This window comes from Nomascus leucogenys, chromosome 1a (genome assembly GCF_006542625.1).
Source record: "Nomascus leucogenys isolate Asia chromosome 1a, Asia_NLE_v1, whole genome shotgun sequence".
Classification (NCBI taxonomy): domain Eukaryota; kingdom Metazoa; phylum Chordata; class Mammalia; order Primates; family Hylobatidae; genus Nomascus; species Nomascus leucogenys.
The window spans coordinates 36,151,559-36,169,400 of NC_044381.1; the positions used below are offsets into that span (position 1 = coordinate 36,151,559).

General features: G+C 48.7%; 1 protein-coding gene across 1 annotated transcript in view; it reads left to right on the forward strand.

The window, feature by feature from the left end:
- GABBR2 (gamma-aminobutyric acid type B receptor subunit 2) overlaps window positions 1-17,842 on the forward strand; it is a 414,624-nt gene that overhangs the window by 316,256 nt on the left and 80,526 nt on the right. Inside the window, exons 11-12 of the mRNA XM_003260548.2 lie at window positions 2,825-2,957; window positions 17,053-17,160. Coding sequence (XP_003260596.1) covers window positions 2,825-2,957; window positions 17,053-17,160 — 241 coding nt within the window. The remainder of the gene's footprint in view (window positions 1-2,824; window positions 2,958-17,052; window positions 17,161-17,842) is intronic.

The window sequence follows — 17,842 nt, forward strand, 5'->3', positions numbered from 1 at the left end:
AGTTTGAGGAAGTTAAATAAAATCGAAGAGTCCAAGTCCATGGACCTTCTCAGAGCTTTGGATATACTCCTGTACTTTGTGGAGGTCCAGGAGGAGAGATATAGAAGACAGAATTCCCCAAACTTCTTTGCCCCTATCCCCTAGCATCGCTGGGAATCACCACTGAAGGGGGTCACAAAGTCCAGTGAATGGACTCCCATTGGTACAGTTCATTATGGCCAGGAAGCCCTGCCTTCCATCATCCTGAATGACCCTCCAGATAACTCTTCATTTCACAGAGAAGAGCCCTGAAGTTCAGCGACGGAGTGCTGCTGTCCACTCGTGGCAGACTGTCTTCTTGGTTTCTTGTCTTAATTTCTTTTCCCCACCACATGCCGTTAATTCTCCAGAGGAGGGAGGCTGACTGAGTTATTCTGGTCAGTCATGGGTAGAACAGGCCGCCACTCCAGGCGGTGGTTTTTACCAAGTGCATTTCGCTTCTTTGGTGTCCATAGCAAATCCCCGAACCCAGCCCCAAGCCTTTTTGTGGAATGAGCAGGGGTGCAGAGCATGGACCGTCATGGGGACAGCCACAGTGACCACATATATGGTGCCATGGCTCTGCCGTGGTGCCCAGAAGCCACATTGCATGAACTCGTGGGCTGTCAGGAACAAGTCTGATTCTGAAGAAAACAGTTTTTTTGGTTTTTGAGATTTTTTAATTTCTGCCTGCTTGCAAAGAAGGAATTTGGAGGCTCTAGACTTTTATATGTGTGCTTGGTTTTTTAATTAATCTATTTATTATTATTTATTTATTTATTTATTTATTTTTAAGAGACAGTCTCACTATGCTGCCTAGGCTTTTCTCAAACTCCTGGCCTCAAGCGATCCTCCTGCCTCAGCCTCCCAAGTTGCTGGAATTAGAGGCATGAGCCACTGTGTCCGGGGTTATTTTGTTGTTGTTTGGCTTTTTTGGATAGCAATTGGTTAGGTCAAACCTACTTCCTGAAAAACAGAAAAGAGTTTTCTTCTCCTGTTATTTTATTTTACTTACAACAAATAGCACATATACTGCCACGAAAAAAAAGTGAGGCAACTTTTATCCACTCCATACAAACCTTAAATGCTGAACATACCTCTTAGCACTTGGCACAGGCCTGGGCACATAATCAGCTCTCAAAGTTAGATTGACAGCCCAGATGCCTCGAGAAGTCCCATCAGGACAGCAAGTTGCCCCATCATAAGACTAAACTCATTGAATTCCTTAACTACCCCCTCTTGGCCTCCTGGGGGAAAGTTACCATTACTCTTTCCAAGAGGCCGGCATCCAGGTGAAGTTTTTTGTTTTGTTTTGTTTTGTTTTGTTTTGTTTTTTAACAGGCTTGGCTATTGAAAAATCTGCAGAAAGACAGAAAATAAATATTGCTATGGTTCCCAATCCCTCCCCCTACTTCTCTCTTCCTAAATCCATCCTATAAGGCCCACCTCCTCTGGGAAGCCTGCCCCAACCCCCAGGCTCTCCCCTCCCCTGACTGCTGTAGTAATAAGAATGGAGGCACCTAAGTAGTTCACTGTTTACAAAAGGACCTCCAGGAACCCAACGTCATCTCAGCTTCACATGTGTCCAAGGCAACAGGATCAGTTATCTCATGTACAGGTGAGGAAATTGAGCCAGGCTAAGTGACTTGTCAAGGTGTCACTTTTACGGAGTGGCGGAGTCTAAGCCCTGGACCCCGTGCTCCCAACTTGAAAGCCGGGGTGCAGTTCACAGAGGAAGAGCAGCAGGCTTCTTATTTCCCTCTCTCTTTGACTTTTTGCATGTTTAAAATGTGGAGGGTTAACAGAACTGCAGAATGCAAAGGAAAATGTTGGGGAACAATTGGCCGTAATTACAGTCTGCAAAAGAGCCCCTCAACCACAGGGTGCCTAAAACCTGAAGCTCTTCTGAACTGATTGTGCTGGGGGAGCCAGGCACCTACCAGCTCACTAATGACCCTGGCTTGCTGGGCAGCTGGGGGCCACCACGGGGTTCCGGGAGGAAATAACAGAGAAGGATGCAGAGTCTGGAAGTATAAAGAATGCTCCGTGCTCCCCACTGCAGCCTAGTGAAGACATGGGTAGTAGGTGGGATGGGGACTCTGGTGTCTCCCTCTGTCACCCCAGTGACTGGGAGAGGTATTCCTGCCCACGTATGTGGCTGTCTTTGTGCACAGAACAGTGCGAGCTTTCCTAAGCAGCCCTCGAGACTCACAGTTAGGCCTCCTTGACACGGTCTGCTCAAGGCTGGGGAGTGTGGTATGGGACTTCCTCCTCACTGTGGGGAACGTGGCTGAAGTTACATGTCACATTCTCTAGATTTGACATGAGTTCTCAGCTCCAGAAAAAAAAAAAAAAAAAAAAAAAAAACCTGTTGACTTAATGCTTTTGTTTAAACTGAAAATTAATGGATGAAGAAGCTGATGTGACAAGCTGTCCCTAGGGAAGTAATAGGTGAACTTGACAAAGGAGGCAGGGAAATCAACAATTAGAAATATATAGTTGTCTGAGGTCTTTTAGTGAAGGACAAACAGTAGGTGGGGAGGGGGGTAGAGGAAACCAGAGCTTTTCATTATTTCTCTGTAAGGGGAAGGTTCCAGAGTGAGCACCTGGGTGCTGGGGAAATCTGACTAGAAATGTGGGCCTTCCTGCTGATGTGTCCCCTGAGGCCCCATGGCTTATTTCTCTTTCTCTCTCTCCCCTCTAGCCTAAGCAACAATATATATCTAGCAGGCGTTAAGAAAATACCTGTTGAAGGAATAACTAAATTAACAGTTCTGTTAAATCTATTGTCTCTTTCTCTTGTCAGGCTGATAAAGATGTCAAGTCCATACATGAACAACCTTATCATCCTTGGAGGGATGCTCTCCTATGCTTCCATATTTCTCTTTGGCCTTGATGGATCCTTTGTCTCTGAAAAGACCTTTGAAACACTTTGCACCGTAAGTCATTCTGCATAAGCCAGTGGTATATGATAGAAAGTTTCCTTGGTGACCTCAGTCATCGAAAACACAGATGCAAACCCAGAAATACATGAAAATACATGAACAGGCAGGGAACAACCCACTTAGTAGTTCTTGAACTCAGCAGGGAAGAACGGTGTTACTGTCAGGCCAGCACCGGGTATAAATACCACCTATAAAGTTAAGATAATGGACTTCCAGCCCGGGCAACATGGTGAAACCCTGTCTCTACGAAAAATACAAAAAAATTAGCCGGGCATGCTGGCGTACACCTGTAGTCCCATCTTCTCAGGAGGCTGAGGAGGTAGGATTGCTTGAGCCCAAAGATCAAGGTTACAGTGAGTTGTGACTGCGTCACTGTGCCCCAGCCTGGGAAACAGAGAAAGACCCTGTCTCAAAAAAAAGATAATGGACTTACCAGGCCACTGTTAGAAGAGAGCCCACTGAGAAATGACAGAGTAACATAGAAAAGGAGGGAAAAAAGTTATCATCCTGAAAAGCATCAGCACCAAGGGTCAGAGTCAGGGTCAGGATAGTTTAAGAAGGAACAGATCCTCCCATCTACCTCAAAAACCATCAAAGAATATGATGATAGATCTTTGTATGTCTGACTTTGAGTTATATGGTAAAAGCTATCATTGTTATTTTCTATTTAAGCGGTGTTTTCTTAAATGGTTTTTTCCTTATTGTTCCCCTAAGGAGCATTTTTAGACATTTCTTCCTAATGATTCCTCTTATGAAAGTTTAATACCAGAAATATAATGTATATCTGTTTGTGTACTTTATATATATATATCCATGGTTTATACGTAAAAAAGAGTAATGTTTCTTCACATTCAAGAACCAACAGTTGCCCCCAAGGGGGCTGTAGCATCCCTATTGAGATATATATATATATATATTTAATGAAGTCCAAAGCAGTGTAACTAATTTACTGTACTTTAGAAAGATTATTTTAAAAGTTAATTAACATGTTAAAAAGTTTAATGCCTAAAGAAATGCCTTTTTTTGTTGTTGTTTTTTGGGTTTTTTTGGAGACGGAGTTTCACTCTTGTTGCCCAGGCTGGAGTGCAATGGTGCGATCTCGGCTCACTGCAACCTCCGCCTCCTGGGTTCAAGCGATTCTCCTGCCTCAGCCTCCTGAGTAGCTGGGATTACAGGTGCCTGCCACCAGGCCCAGCTAATTTTATATTTTTAGTAGAGATGGGGTTTCTCTATGTTGGTCAGGCTGGTCTTGAACTCCCGACCTCAGGTGATCTGCCCGCCTCGGCCTCCCTAGTTATTTTTTTAAAGGGGGTTATGTATTAGCAATCACTTAGTAGTTGTATGGAACTAACTCTCAGTTGAAAATACCATAAACTTACTTTTTAAGAATAAAGTAATCAGTTGGGATGTATTTCTGGACATTGACTATGATCTGTCCAAATGGGGTTAGCCAGCTGGGTCTCTTTAGAGTCCCACATGCAGTAATTCATCCAGTCCCCTGCCTGGAAGACCAGAGCTAGAGGGGATGGTCAAAAGATAGGTGCTGAGTGGATTCATCCAAAAGCCACTCCTTTGTTGGTGCTGTTTTCTTTCAAGATGCTGAGAGCACTGTGGGCCCTTTTTTGCAAAGCAGCCTTTTTTAGACTGCATTTGTTGCTCACAAGGCTCAGTGTTGCCCACTGCTGGATGATGAGGGCTGAAGGCTAGCAGTGAGGGACGCTTAAATGAAGGACCCTTTAAATGTGCTGCAAGTCCCCACTCTCACACCCGAGACTTTGAGGACTGAGTCCAGGCCAGTCCCTCTGCTCTGGGACAGCACATGGAAAGAAGGGAAGCCCCCCGAGATCTTACAGTCTAGGGGATTTTGCTCCCTGGATTTCTGCGAATGATTAAACTGGACTGACTTACACATCATCGAGAAGTTGTTCCTGTTACCAGTAACTTCACTGTGAGCTGTCTAGCCAGGGAGAGGTCTACAGATACATTTACTTTATCCTCAATTGGGCAGTGCCTTGAGAAGTGTGTGGTTGAGTCCCCAGTAACTGAGGGGGTAGTGAGGTCAGTGATGTGTTCAGGCCCCTCTCCTCTCCTGCATGGCTGTCAAACCCCAGTGCTCCAGGGTCACTTGGTTCACTCTTCCCACTCAAGAGTTTTTCATTCCAAGCCTGGCACTGGCTCATTCCCACCAAAAGACCAAAAGAGTGTGGCCTTCTGGCATGAGACTAATTCCCATTATTCTGCCCTTCTGGGAGTGAAGAAGGTGAATATAAAAGATGCAAGTCCCTGGCTTCACTGTGCCTGCAGTCAGCTTCCAAAGAAGCTGAGCTGCTCAAAAGTCCTTGTGGGTGTGGTTCAGTGGGGTTGTTCTCGAAAGAGTATGGCCTCCTGGGGCAAGGTGCAGTGGCTCACGCCTATAATCCCAGCACTTTGAGAGGCTGAGGCAGGCAGATCACCCGAAGTCAGGAGTTCAAGACCAGCCTGACCAACATGGAGAAACCCTGTCTCTACTAAAAATACAAAATTAGCCAGGCGTGGAGGCACGTGCCTGTAATCCCAGCTACTCAGGAGGCTGAGGGCAGGAGAATCGCTTGAACCTGGGAGGCAGGGGTTACAGTGAGCCGAGATCACGCCATGGCACTCCAGCCTGGGCCACAAGAGCAAAACTCCATCTCAAAAAAAAAGAAAAAAGAAAAAAAAAAGGTGGCTTTCTGGCATGAGAATGATAACCAAAGCACATGGAAGTCTTGCTAGTTTTAGTGGAAGTGTGAAGGCCACTGAGTCTCTGATATTCCTACATCAGCATGACTTTTGCGCCCTGAGATGCCTAACAATTTCATGGGCATACAATTTATTTGTGGTCAGCTTTCGTGGGCAGTGGTGAGGCCTGAATAAAAGGTTGCTGCTGAGGGACCCTGATGAAGTTAAACGAGGAAAGTCAGGATTTCTCTCTTCCATCTGTGCTTAGGCTTCCTCCCCAAGTTTTAGGACACTGTGATGATTACAGTAATGGAAATGGTACTGGGGCTGGGTACAGTGGCTCATGCTTATAATCCCAGCACTTTGGGAGGCCGAGGCGGGTAGATCACCTGGGGCCAGGAGTTCAAGACCAACCTGGCCAACATGGCAAACCCCGTCTCTACTTAAAAATACAAAAAATTAGCCGGGCGAGGTGGCGGGTGCCACCGGGCAGGAGAATGGCGTGAACCTGGGAGGCGGAGCTTGCAGTGAGCCGAGATCATGCCACTGCACTCCTGCCTGGGCGACAAAGCAAGACTCTGTCTCAAAAAAAAAAAAAAGATACTGGGGGCAAGTTTGGTAACTCCAGTTTCTCACCGGCATCCCTGAGAGGCAAGGAGCTTGCCTTGTTCCCCGGGTTGAGAACCAGTGGAGCAAAACCCTACCCTCGTTCTGCCATGGCCCCAGTCCTTCCCAGGGGCCACTCTGCCCATCTCCTCATCACTTGCTATTGGACACCTGGGAATGCCTCAGGTGTCCTGGGAATGCCTCAGGTGTCCTGGGAATGCCTCAGGTGTCCTGGGAATGCCTCAGGTGTCCTGAGGCATTCAGTCTTCACTGCAGAGATTCCTGCAGCAGACATGAAGGGCTGCCCCACCTTTAGAAACTCTCTCCTTCCCAGAAATAAGTTCCTGACATCTTGCCTTGTTCACAAGCCAAAGGCTATGAAAGCACAGGTGCTTTCTCAAGTTTGACCTGAATTTGACAACCACAGGGTGACGCAGGCTAGGGAGCAAAAACAGGGACATCCCCCACACCCAGGGCTTTTCTTTTTAATGAAGCCTGACATTCTGTTCTGGGAGTCACGCTCATTTGTGTGAGGGGAAGGTTGTCCTGGGAAGCTGGGGAAGGCTGGTATGAATAAATCATAAAGCGCTTTACAAATCAGCATCGGCTCTGAAGATGAGGGCCCGAAAAGATGTTAGGGCCCAGTTCTTGCCACCCCTGAGAATTAATTTATTTGCAGTCAAGGCTGTTTTAGAAGCTCCGCAAAGGGGAGTCCACATGCATGACTGTGGGGAAAAGGCATAGATTATCTACCCCGGACTGAATTGGGTCAGCACAGATGTGTACATGGGTTAGGGCTGGGGCCATTTATTTACTAATTCTCAATATCGCCCAGGAAGAGGAAGTGAAAGCTCTTGAATTTACGGCCTAAGTACCAGTGCCCGATGGGTACAATTTGGGTTGTATTCCACCTGCTATTCCAGGGTGGGCAGCTCCTTAATTTCACGTGGTGCCATGGATTCTGTTCTTCAGACCTAGAAGGCTGCTCCCAAAAAACTCCCACCGAGTGGGGAGCTGCAAGGAGAAGCAGGTCTGTATGTTGTAGTGATCACGGGTCTTCCAACAACAGCCTGCATTCGACTGCCACCTCCTCCACTTACTAGCTCCTGACCGCGGCAAGTGACTTAACCTCAGTTTTCTCATCTGTAAAATGAGCCTAACAGTTTTCCCTCTGCAGGATTGCAGTGTGGGTTAAACAAGACGATTCAGACAAGCTGCCTGGAACTCAGGGAGAGTGCTGCATGGAGGGATGTAGGAGGAGGGATAGGCATCACAGCTTGTCACCTTGCATCCTCGTCACAGTGTAATTTCCTGGTGTCCCACACTGGGTTCTGTAAATCTTAAAGGACAGGGGACAAGGTAGACCATGAGGCCAGGTTCAGACATGGTGCAGCCGAAGTCACAGTTTTGTCTGCTCTGCTGCCATATACATGCCGCTTTTTTCTCCCTTTTAGTTTTCAATATAGCAGCTTAACACAGTGAGAGACCATGAATACCACCTCAGACAGAAACCTACGACAGTCACAAGATTAGGCCTCTCTAGGGGCTACACCTCTGCTCAGACGAGGGTGGGTGCATGTGTGAGTGCATGCACACAGATTCACACACACACAGTGCTACTGCTAGGGACGCAGCTTCTCTTAGTTCCCATCCCCCACTCCCTCTGACCCTTTCCAGAATCTTCCCAGCCTGTCAGTGCCGGTTTCTGCAAGTCTTGAGAACAGCTCCAGCTATACCCCGTGCTGTCTCCCTGGACACTGTGTGGGTAGTGGAGTCACCATAGCAACGTGGCCCCTATGGACATGGAGCTGTCTGCAAGGACGGTGCTGGGCGTGGGCCAGGGCCCCAGTGCCAGGGGGGAGGGATGGACCCCCGCAGCTGAGCTGACCCAGCTCTGGGATCCCAGCCCCTGTCCGCCCAGACAAGGAGCCCGGCAGGTGGGGATGAGAAAAAGCACTTGCCTTCCTTGTGGATCTGAGGCAGAAACCCCAGCTCCAAGTGTGGGAGGAGTAAGAAGGGACTTTGCAGAGAGGATGAGGAGGTTCCAGGTGGACCTTAGATCCCAGCGTGGGCCTCACACAGCTTCCTGGGCTCTCAGAAGCATTCCTGGGCGTGGGGTAGTCAACAGCTTCATGTTAACTCCCTGAGCCTGTGCCCTCAGCCTCTGCGATTCACCAAGGCCAGCTTTCAGCCAGAGGCAGCCTTTCCTTCGTGACCACCTGACAAGGCCAAGTTCACTGTCCCCACCTGATGGAACAGAAAACTGAAGCCCTGTCACACACTGCTAGGCAGCAGGGAAGAAGTTTAAAACTAGCTCTGTTGGACCACAAAGATGACTGAGATGTTTCATTAGAAATCAATAATATTCTGAATTTTTATGAGCTGGCTTATACCAGAAAAGGAAAAAAAAAAAACAGTCAACTAAGTTCTTAGGGATCTGGTAACCACTTAGCCAATATTACCAAAATTTTTGTCTCAGATTTTTTTTAATTAAGATATAATCCACATACCATAAATTTTGCCCTTTTAATGTGTACAATTCAGTGGTTTTTGTTTACCCTATTTAACATCTCTTAACCTTAGTTTCCTCTTCTGTAAAATGGGGATGATAATAATAGGGTTGTGAGGATTAAATGAGATTATGTGTGTAAAGTACCTAGTGCCTGTCACACAGTAAGGCTTCATACATCTTAGCTGTTATCATTATGTATGAACGAATGATGGGACTATGTCTGGATAATTGTGTTCACTTCTGGATACCATTAAGAGAGACACTGATAAAGCAGAGCAAACTTGGGATGAAGAGGCTGGAAGGCGGTGGCTGATGCCTGTAATCCCAGCACTTTGGGAAGCTGAGGTGGGTGGATCACCTAAGGTCAGGAGTTCAAGGCCAGCCTGGCCAACATAGTAAAATCCCATCTCTACTAAAATTACAAAGATTATCCAGGCGTGGTGACAGACGTCTATAGTCCCAGCTACTCAGGAGGCTGAGGCAGGAGAATCACTTGAACCTGGGAAGCAGAGGTTGCAGTCAGCCAAGATCGTGCCACTGTACTGCAGCCCGGATGACAGAGGGAGACCCTGTCTCAAAAAAAAAATAAAAAAAGAAGAGGCTGGGAAAACCGGTTGATGCTGGCCAGTTTGATGTAGGTACCCACGGCAACTTCTAGCCTTCTGCGGCCTTGCTCTACCAAAACTGGGGCACGAACAGACTTGGGTCCTGCCTAAGTCAAAGCCAAGCTGGTGGTTGCCTCTGCCACCTTGAGTGCTGAAAGGGGCTTTGGGGCAGGCAGCAAGGGAGGTAAGAATGACACAGACGGGACCTCTGAGGATGCTGCAGCCATGTAGTGGTTGGAATCTGGCCTAAGAAGCCAGTTCGGCCCAGGGCTGCCCTGAGGGATGCTCAGAAGAGCATGGCTCAGCTTTAGCTCCCAGCTGCCTCTACTTGCTGACCACCCTAACTCTTTTATCTATTTTTCTACTAAAAAAAAGTATGTATATTATAAGCATGGCACTCAGCGAATTTTCACAAACTGAACTCAACTGTGAATCCAGGATCCAAATCAAGAAGCTGGACTTTATCAGCATCCCAGAGGCCCTCCCTGTCTCCTTCCGGTTCCTATCTGCCCCAACCCTCCTCCCCTTGCCAAAGGGTGGCTCCCATCCCAGCTCCTGCATGCACAGACAGTGCTGCTCAGTGTGCACTGAGCCACCTCGGGGTCTGGATGGAATGCAGCGGGTCTAGAAGGGGGCCTGTGCATTCCTGACACACACTCAGGGAATGCTGATGCCACATCCCCAGACCGCACTTGGAAGGGCAGGGATAAGATTAGTACCTGATGCTTTATTTTTGTGTTTGTCTCTTGGAGACTGGTTGTGTAAGATAAATGGAAGCACCAGAAGCCTGGTCTCCTGGGGCCCAGCTGTGGGAGGGAAGGAGCTCCTGGGCTGGAAGACACTGGAGTGTGGCCCCCACCCTCGAACCTCGGGAAGCAGGGCGGTTCCGTCACAGCTGGCAGGGTGGGGTTCGAGTCCCAAAGCACCCCTCAGCCTCTTCACTCTGCTCAGATGGGTGGCAGCTAGGCAGGGGTGGGGCAGGGGAGGCCCAGACACTGGACTGGGGAGTGTGATGCCCTCTTCCTGCCCTCCTAGAGGTACCGGGATTTTCTAACTCTAACTAGAAAGGTAAAGGCTGCCTAGGAACACCCACTTGGTCTCCCTGTAAATTCAAGTCTGGTAGGAATTAATGGAATATTTTTAGTTAAAAGGCCATAAATCTGTGGTTTTGTTGTTGTTGTTGCATGGGGATTTCTTTTTGAGGCAGTTGGGAAGTAAAACAATGTAATAATGTTGGTTTGGGGCTGTTTCTGCAGGTGGGCTCTCATGGCTGGCCATGGTAACATGCTTTGTGATTTCAGAAGAGAGCAGGAAGGCTGGACTAGGAGATACCCACAGGGTTTGGCGGTGGCCTTGCCTGGCAGGTCCAGACCAGCTCAAGGAGAGGGCCACAGGGACTGGCTGTCACAGGGCCTGGTTGGGCCAACTGGAGTCCTGGATGGGGTACAGATGCCCACTTGATGACAGTGGCCTCCCCACCCCCAACTCCCTTCCAGAGGAGGGGGCTGAGTGGGGAACCAGGGACTCCCCAGACTCCTGAGCCAATAAGCAGATGATGGCCTCCCTTCCAGACACCCCACATGTGGGCCACTCCAACCCCTGGCTCTGCTCAGCACTCTTGTTCCCACAATTCATTCATTCATATGATAACATTCCCAGGCACCTGCTAGACACAGATCATGGTCCTCGGGGAGCTGGCAGTGTAGATTGAAAACCTAAGTAAACAAACAGTTCCCATTTACTATGTTGTGTACAGTGGCAGAGACAGGCCTAGGGGAGTGGGAAAGGCCCAGAAGCAAGGGACAAATCAGGGAAGACTTAAAATAAGGGACCCCTCTGAGTGAGCTCCAGTTATTTCTGGAAGTCCTAAATGATACACCATCCTTGCCCATGGAATTCTCAGCAGCTGCAATCACATGGTGTGGCCACTCAGTCCTTCCTCTCTGGCCCTGACGCCCACTCGTCCACGTCTCCTGTCCACAGAGCTGTATGAAGGCACACAGCAGCCCCCTCCCCAACATGCCCCACCCACTCCTGCCACTACCCATCTGAGAATGCTGCGTTTCCAAAAAGCTCCCCAACCTCCAGTCCTGAGGCACCTTCTGGGATTGTGGGGGAACAGGAAGAAAGGCCTCTTCCTCATTCTGCATTGTTCCGTGGCCTGAGCCAAGGCTGCCAAGGGCAGTTGCGCACTTTCTGCACGACACAAGGGTGTTGGCATCAGGGACAGGAGGTGAATTTCCGGCCTGTGATCGGATCTTTGAGCCAAGTTCTTGGAGTTTGTTTGTTTCAAGGGCCTTGAGGAGTGGAGTCCTTCAGAAAGGGCCCAGACGGGGTGTCTTTCAGAAATTTCTCCTCCCAGAGGAGAAACCTCTCTCTGATTTGCCCCAAGGCTTCTAAGATGCCCCCTAGGCCCTGACTTGGGTTCCAGAGTACTCCTGTGGGTCCTGAGTCACCTTTGCCCCCTGCACCGTCCCCCCAGAAAGGCTCTGCTGTACTCCAAACTCCAGAGAAGATTTTCTGTACAGGTCTTACCCAAAAGACCCTGAGCAAGATGGGGTCTTCTGGGGCTGTTTCTAGAGGCTGTTCTTCAGAGTCTTATAACTTCAGGATTTATCTGTTGCCCCTGCCCTAGAAGACAAGACAGGCCCTGGAGACCTCAGGCCTCTCAGCTTCCCCACCTCATACCTCACAGTGGTCTGGGGCTTGCTTTGGGGCGCTCTGGGAGTTTCTTCCCTCCTTCTCACTGTTGATCACCTCAGATGAGCAGTCAGAATGAAATAAAAGGCCCTTGAGAGAACCATTTGGACAGCAGGAAAGTGACTTGCCCCTGTGTCCAGCCAGCCACCAGGGCTTGCTCCTCCATCTGACTTGTTGGCCTGAAGCCCACAAGAATCTGTGGCAACAAGGAGACCCAGAGCACAGCAGTCCTGTCCGTCATCTGTCACAACAGGCCTGCCAGCAGAGGTTGTGTGTCCATTTTCATGTTGATCCCCAGAAGGGCAATGAAAGCCCTTCACCCTGCCAGGCATGCTTCATGAAATCAGTGGAGCAAGCAGCTGAGCAGAATTGTTCTGGGCATAGATTTTTCCTTCCATTTGGGGAATTGCTCTCATTTCCTTCTCCTTTTTCATAGCTGGGACTGAGATGGGCACTGCCTGCCTAAAGTTTGTCTTCCCCCATGGATGTATTATGTTCAAGGCAGTTTGCAGAGGGGGCTGAGTACTTGATGGCTAAGGGGAGAAAAAGAAAGATGTTAAATCAGAAAAATAAACACACGTAAGACTTTAGGAGAAAAAGTGAAGTGCCTATTTCGTGTTGATGAATCAGTAGAGACTTGTATTGGTGGTAACATATTGGAAAACAGAATCATTAGAACCCTTCAGATGAAACCTTCTAGTTTATTTGGCATCATAGAGCCACATAGAAGGGATGTCATTAAACGAAAACTCCCTCAGTGCAGGAAATGCCCCTGCAGCATTCTGATGGAGGGAGAGAAGGGGGGTGGGTCTTCCAAGCTTTGCTTGAATATGTGGAGTGACGGGGAGCTCACTACCTGTCAGACAGCATGTGGAAGGGGCAGCTGAGGCCATGAACTCAGCCTCTTTTGCTATCAAATGCTCCAGTTCTGTCTGTGGTCTTCCTTTAATTTGCTTGCTCGGGCTCAACTTGCACATCTGTGGTGACAAAGAGTTCATGACCTCCTAAACTGGCCCATCCAGCCTGATTGTCTCCTCTTGGCTCCAGAGATTTAAAGGTGAGCAAAGCAGGCCCTGCCTCCCGGTAGCTTCATCTAGTGGGAGAGGCAGACAGGTAATCAGATAGATGTCATCTGTGTGTGACCAGCAGAGCAGAAACGTGCTCGAAGGCAGAAGTCACGAGGAGGAAGTGGTCATGACCTCCCTGCAAGGTCTCAGTGGGCTTCTCAGAGGAAGTGGCTCACAAGTTTGGATTTCGGAGGATGCATGAGAAGTTGTGAAGAACATGGAACAAGGAATGGCATTTTGGGTGGAGGAAACAGCGCGTGTCAGACCCGGCAGCATGAGCCAGTGTAATGTGAGGGGAAAGACTGGGCAGGGCAGGATGGCTTGAGAAATATCAGAAGAGGTAAGGTGGAGGGGGCTGCGCCCTGCCTGCTAAGAATTTGGAGTTTAACCTGAGGGCTCTGTGGGGCAGCGATGGGTTTAAATCCCAGAAACTTAAGCTGGAGTAACACTTCATATGGGGACTCACTGTGGAGCCCTGGCAGTAGGTGTCTGGTGATTGTAGGCAGGAACGCTCCCAAAGGCAAAGTGGTTGGTCAGTTCTCTACACCAGACAGCAATGGGATACAGCATTGAGAGTCTCCAAGACAACCCCCAGCTTCAATGATTCACTAGGACTCTCAGGGCCCAGCGCACAGTCATACTCGCAGCTATGACTTATTACACCGAAAGAATACACAGCAACATCAGCAAAGGAAAAGGCACGTGGGGAGGCGAAGTCCAGGGGAAACCAGGTGTCAGCTTCTGATAGCCCTATCACCGTGGAGGAGCACAGGACACGCTTAATTCCCCCAGCAATGAGTAGCGACCACATGTGTGAAATGCTGCCTAGGGAAGCACATTAGAGATGCCACGCCCAGGGTTTTTAGTTGGGGGATGGATATGTCGACACCGTCTACCTACTACATAACAAAATTCCAGACTCCCAGAAGGCAGGCAGTGTTCAGCATAAACCACGTTGTTTGCACAACCAGTTCAGGCACAGTGAGCTGTTCTTATCCTTGAGGGAATGGTGGGAACTGTCCAGAATCCAAGCTCTCAGATACCAGCCAAGGACCAACCTTCAAATCAGACCTTTCTAAAGATAACAGTCTCAGGCCTGCTATGTTAACTCTTTTCTGCCCAGGCATCCTCAGCTATTCTTCGCTTTTAGTTTATGGCCACATATTGTAGTTTCCAGATGCCAGATTAAATTTATATTATTGAATTGTAACTAATTTGACTAATTATATGATTGATTGAATTCAGCCCTCACAAAATAGACAAGTGGCCTGGAAATGATTATTTCAAAGAAAACCTAAGTCAAAGCAAATATTAAGAATGCTTGCACACTGAGGCCAGATGCAACGCCTCTTGCCTGTACTCCCAACACTTTGAGAGGCCGAGGCAGGAGGATCACTTGAGTTCAGGAGTTCAAGACCAGCCTGGGCAATATAGCAAGATTTCATCTCTACTAAAAATCAAAAAAATTAGCCGGGCATGGTGGTGCATGCCTGCAGTCCCAGCTACTCAGGAGACTGAGGTGGGAGGATTGTTTGAGCTCCAGAGATGGAGGCTGAAATGAGCTGTGATTGTACCACTGTACTCCAGCCTGAGTGACAGAGCAAGATCTCATCTCAAAAAAAAAAAAAAAAAAAAAGGAATGCTTTGCACACTGGAGTGACACATCTCCTCAAAATAGATCTTTGTCAGCCACAGAATGAGGTAAAAATGATGATATTACTTCATCTTTGTCCTTTTTAAAATGCCCATGATCTGTATATGGTCATTTGTAAAATTAAACATGTTCAAGAGAACGTTATCAAAAAATGCTGTAGACCATTGGTCTTAACAGTCGTGTCAATAAATTAGATTTACAAGTGTGCTGAGGTCCCCGGAGGATGTTACAGATTGGTCAGCTACCCCCTCTGGGTGTGTCCTGGTCCTTTGACATCCGGCTCCTAGGTGTAGATGAACCTGATTTGGGTTGAGGAGACTCCATCAGAGGAGGAGGCAGCAGCAGGATGTCGGGGAGAGAGGCCTGGACCGGGACAAAGCATCGAGTTCCAGGCTCAGCTCTGGAGCTGCGTGGCATGGATAAGGCAAATATCTTAAATGCGCTGGGCCTCAGTTTCTTCACCTGTTAAGGGATTTCCTAGCTTAACTGACACCTCCAAAAAATCACCTTGGTGTCTGTTATTGTTGTTGTTGTTTGTTTTTATTGTTATCTACTTTGCCTCTGGCCTAATAATACTTGTTGAAGATGAACAAATGAACAAACAAACAAATGAATGAGTGAATGAATGAGATGAACTGTCAAATCCCATGCATCTCTGACAGATGACAAGATGTATTATCTGGTCATTGAATATGCTCAAGTCTAAATTCTCTATCATTGGCTCTTTCCCCCTCCCTGTTTTGTATACTTTTCTCACATCCTTTTATGATCATCTGGGTAATAATGTGGCCATTCTACATTCTTTCTAAAGCACCGTGGTTCATTTTTACCCATCTGATTTCTCCTTGTTTGTGAAATTAAAAAAAAAAGAAAAAGAAAATAGAAGGCTAAGCGCCCACCTGTACCCTCGCAGCATTCATGCTTCACAGGCCTGTGTTTCTGAACAAGCGCTGTGATACTGTTGTCCTTCCCTTGATTTAGTGGATCGGCCTTGCAATCTAAAAATAGTTCCTATTTTTACAAATAAAATGGAAATGCAAAATGTTCTGTCTCTGAAAACCTGGAGAGTCAAGTTGCCGGAAAGGCAGGAGCAGAATGAATCCGTAAGGGGAATGGGCTGGGAACATTTCTTGGAAACTTCCTACATGTGCTGGTGGCAGCCAGCCCTGAACTAGAAGGGGCCTGGGGAAGCCAAGCAAAGCTGCTGTGCTCAGCTCCTCTGGATGCAGAGGGCCTGAGCTGTCTGCTGCAGCCTGGCTGCCTCTCTTTTTCCCCTGCCACATCCACCTTTCTGCCTTGTGTTCAGTCAAGGGAGGTTGGAACCTTTCAAAGGAAACTAAGCTCAACAGAGCTGAGGGAGAGCAAAGACCCAAGCTCAGAGCTGCAACTCATGGCGCACATGGCTTTTCTGTCCCAGTGAGTGGGAGGCCCCAGAACTCAGTGGTGCACAGCCCAGGGCTGGACCACGATGTGGGGCCCACCTGGAGATGTGCAAGTCTCCTGGGTATTAGAGGGTGTCCAGTCTAAATGGTGAGGGTTGCGGGCTCTGGGAGTGATGCAGTACAGGTGAAGGCGGGCATCCTGGAGGCCCCTAAGACCTAACAGGTGGTGGCCAGCCTGTTCCAGCCTTCAGGGATCCAAGTTGTAGGCTCCTGTCAGGGCCGGCTGTTCCCATTAGCCACCAATCTAGGGCTAGGGGTCAGGGCACACCTTGGTCCTGGGGAATAGGTGAGAGCCAGACAGGGCCTCAGTCCTAAGCAGGGACCAAGGTCTAAGTGTGGGCTCAGCAGCCAGTCTGGCCCATGCTGACTAACTGACCTTCCAAGGTGACACTGGACGGTAGTAGCCACATGGCCTGACCATGTGGGGAGACGGCTGGGCAGCAGGAAGAAGGGAGGGAGGAGGGAAGTGAAGGCCAGAGGGCTGGACCATCACCTTTTGGTGGAACCTCAGCAGTCCTGGGGGCCCTCTGTGGCTCTGCCTCTGTCTGGCTCTCTCTAGGCCCATCTAAGGCACAATTTGAATCTTGCACTCCTGTGTGCCCAGTGCCCTGGGTCTGGTAAGTGGCTGATAGAACTAAATGCCTATTGAATGGAAATTTGATTGAAAGATGCCAGTGAAACTCAGTGATGTGCAGAGGGGAGTATTTGTCCCCATCATAAAGAGTCCCCTTGCAGGGTGGTCTCGTACCTGATGAAGTCTGTCTACCTAAGGAAGGTCAATGCCTGTGTTTTCTCATGGCCTCTAGGTCAGGACCTGGATTCTCACCGTGGGCTACACGACTGCTTTTGGGGCCATGTTTGCAAAGACCTGGAGAGTCCACGCCATCTTCAAAAATGTGAAAATGAAGAAGAAGGTAATCACTCTCCTTCTGTTTCAGGGTGTTAGTAGTGTTCACCCAGCATTTATCTAGCAAGTATATACTATATTCCAGGAACTGAGCTATTTGCTGGGGATCCAAGCTAAACACAATCCCTACCTCCTGCCACCTTCAGCCTACTGGGGAAATCGGACAGTTAACAAAGCATTTATAATACAGTTATCAGGGCTGGCTGGGGACATGTGGGGGGGGCTGGGGTACAAAACACTCAAGGGAGGCTTCATGGAGGAAGTGCCACCTCTGCTGGGGCCTGGAGGGTGAATGGCAGTTAGCCAAGCCAAGGGCATAGGGATGCTGGGGACCTTGTCAAAGGAACCATCCATGGCAGCCTGGGGATGGGAGGCAGGTGGTCAGGGGCTGAGAGAGGCTTGGTGTGGCTGGGGCATAGGGTTCGTGGGGACAGGATGCAGGAAGAGGCTGGAAGGGAAGGCAGGAGCCACATTAAGGAATCTGCACTTTAACTTATGGGCAGTAGGGAGCCCTTAAAAGGGAGGAGTGAAACAAGGCTGGTACCTGACTTAATGATTCCATTTTCCAAGAGGCCCTTGTAGGACAGGAGCTCAGCCTTCACACCCGTGCGGTTTGGTATAGACATGATGTTGCCAGACCTTGACTCTTAGTCATAGAGAAACTTTGTCCACCACTGTCCTCTTTAACT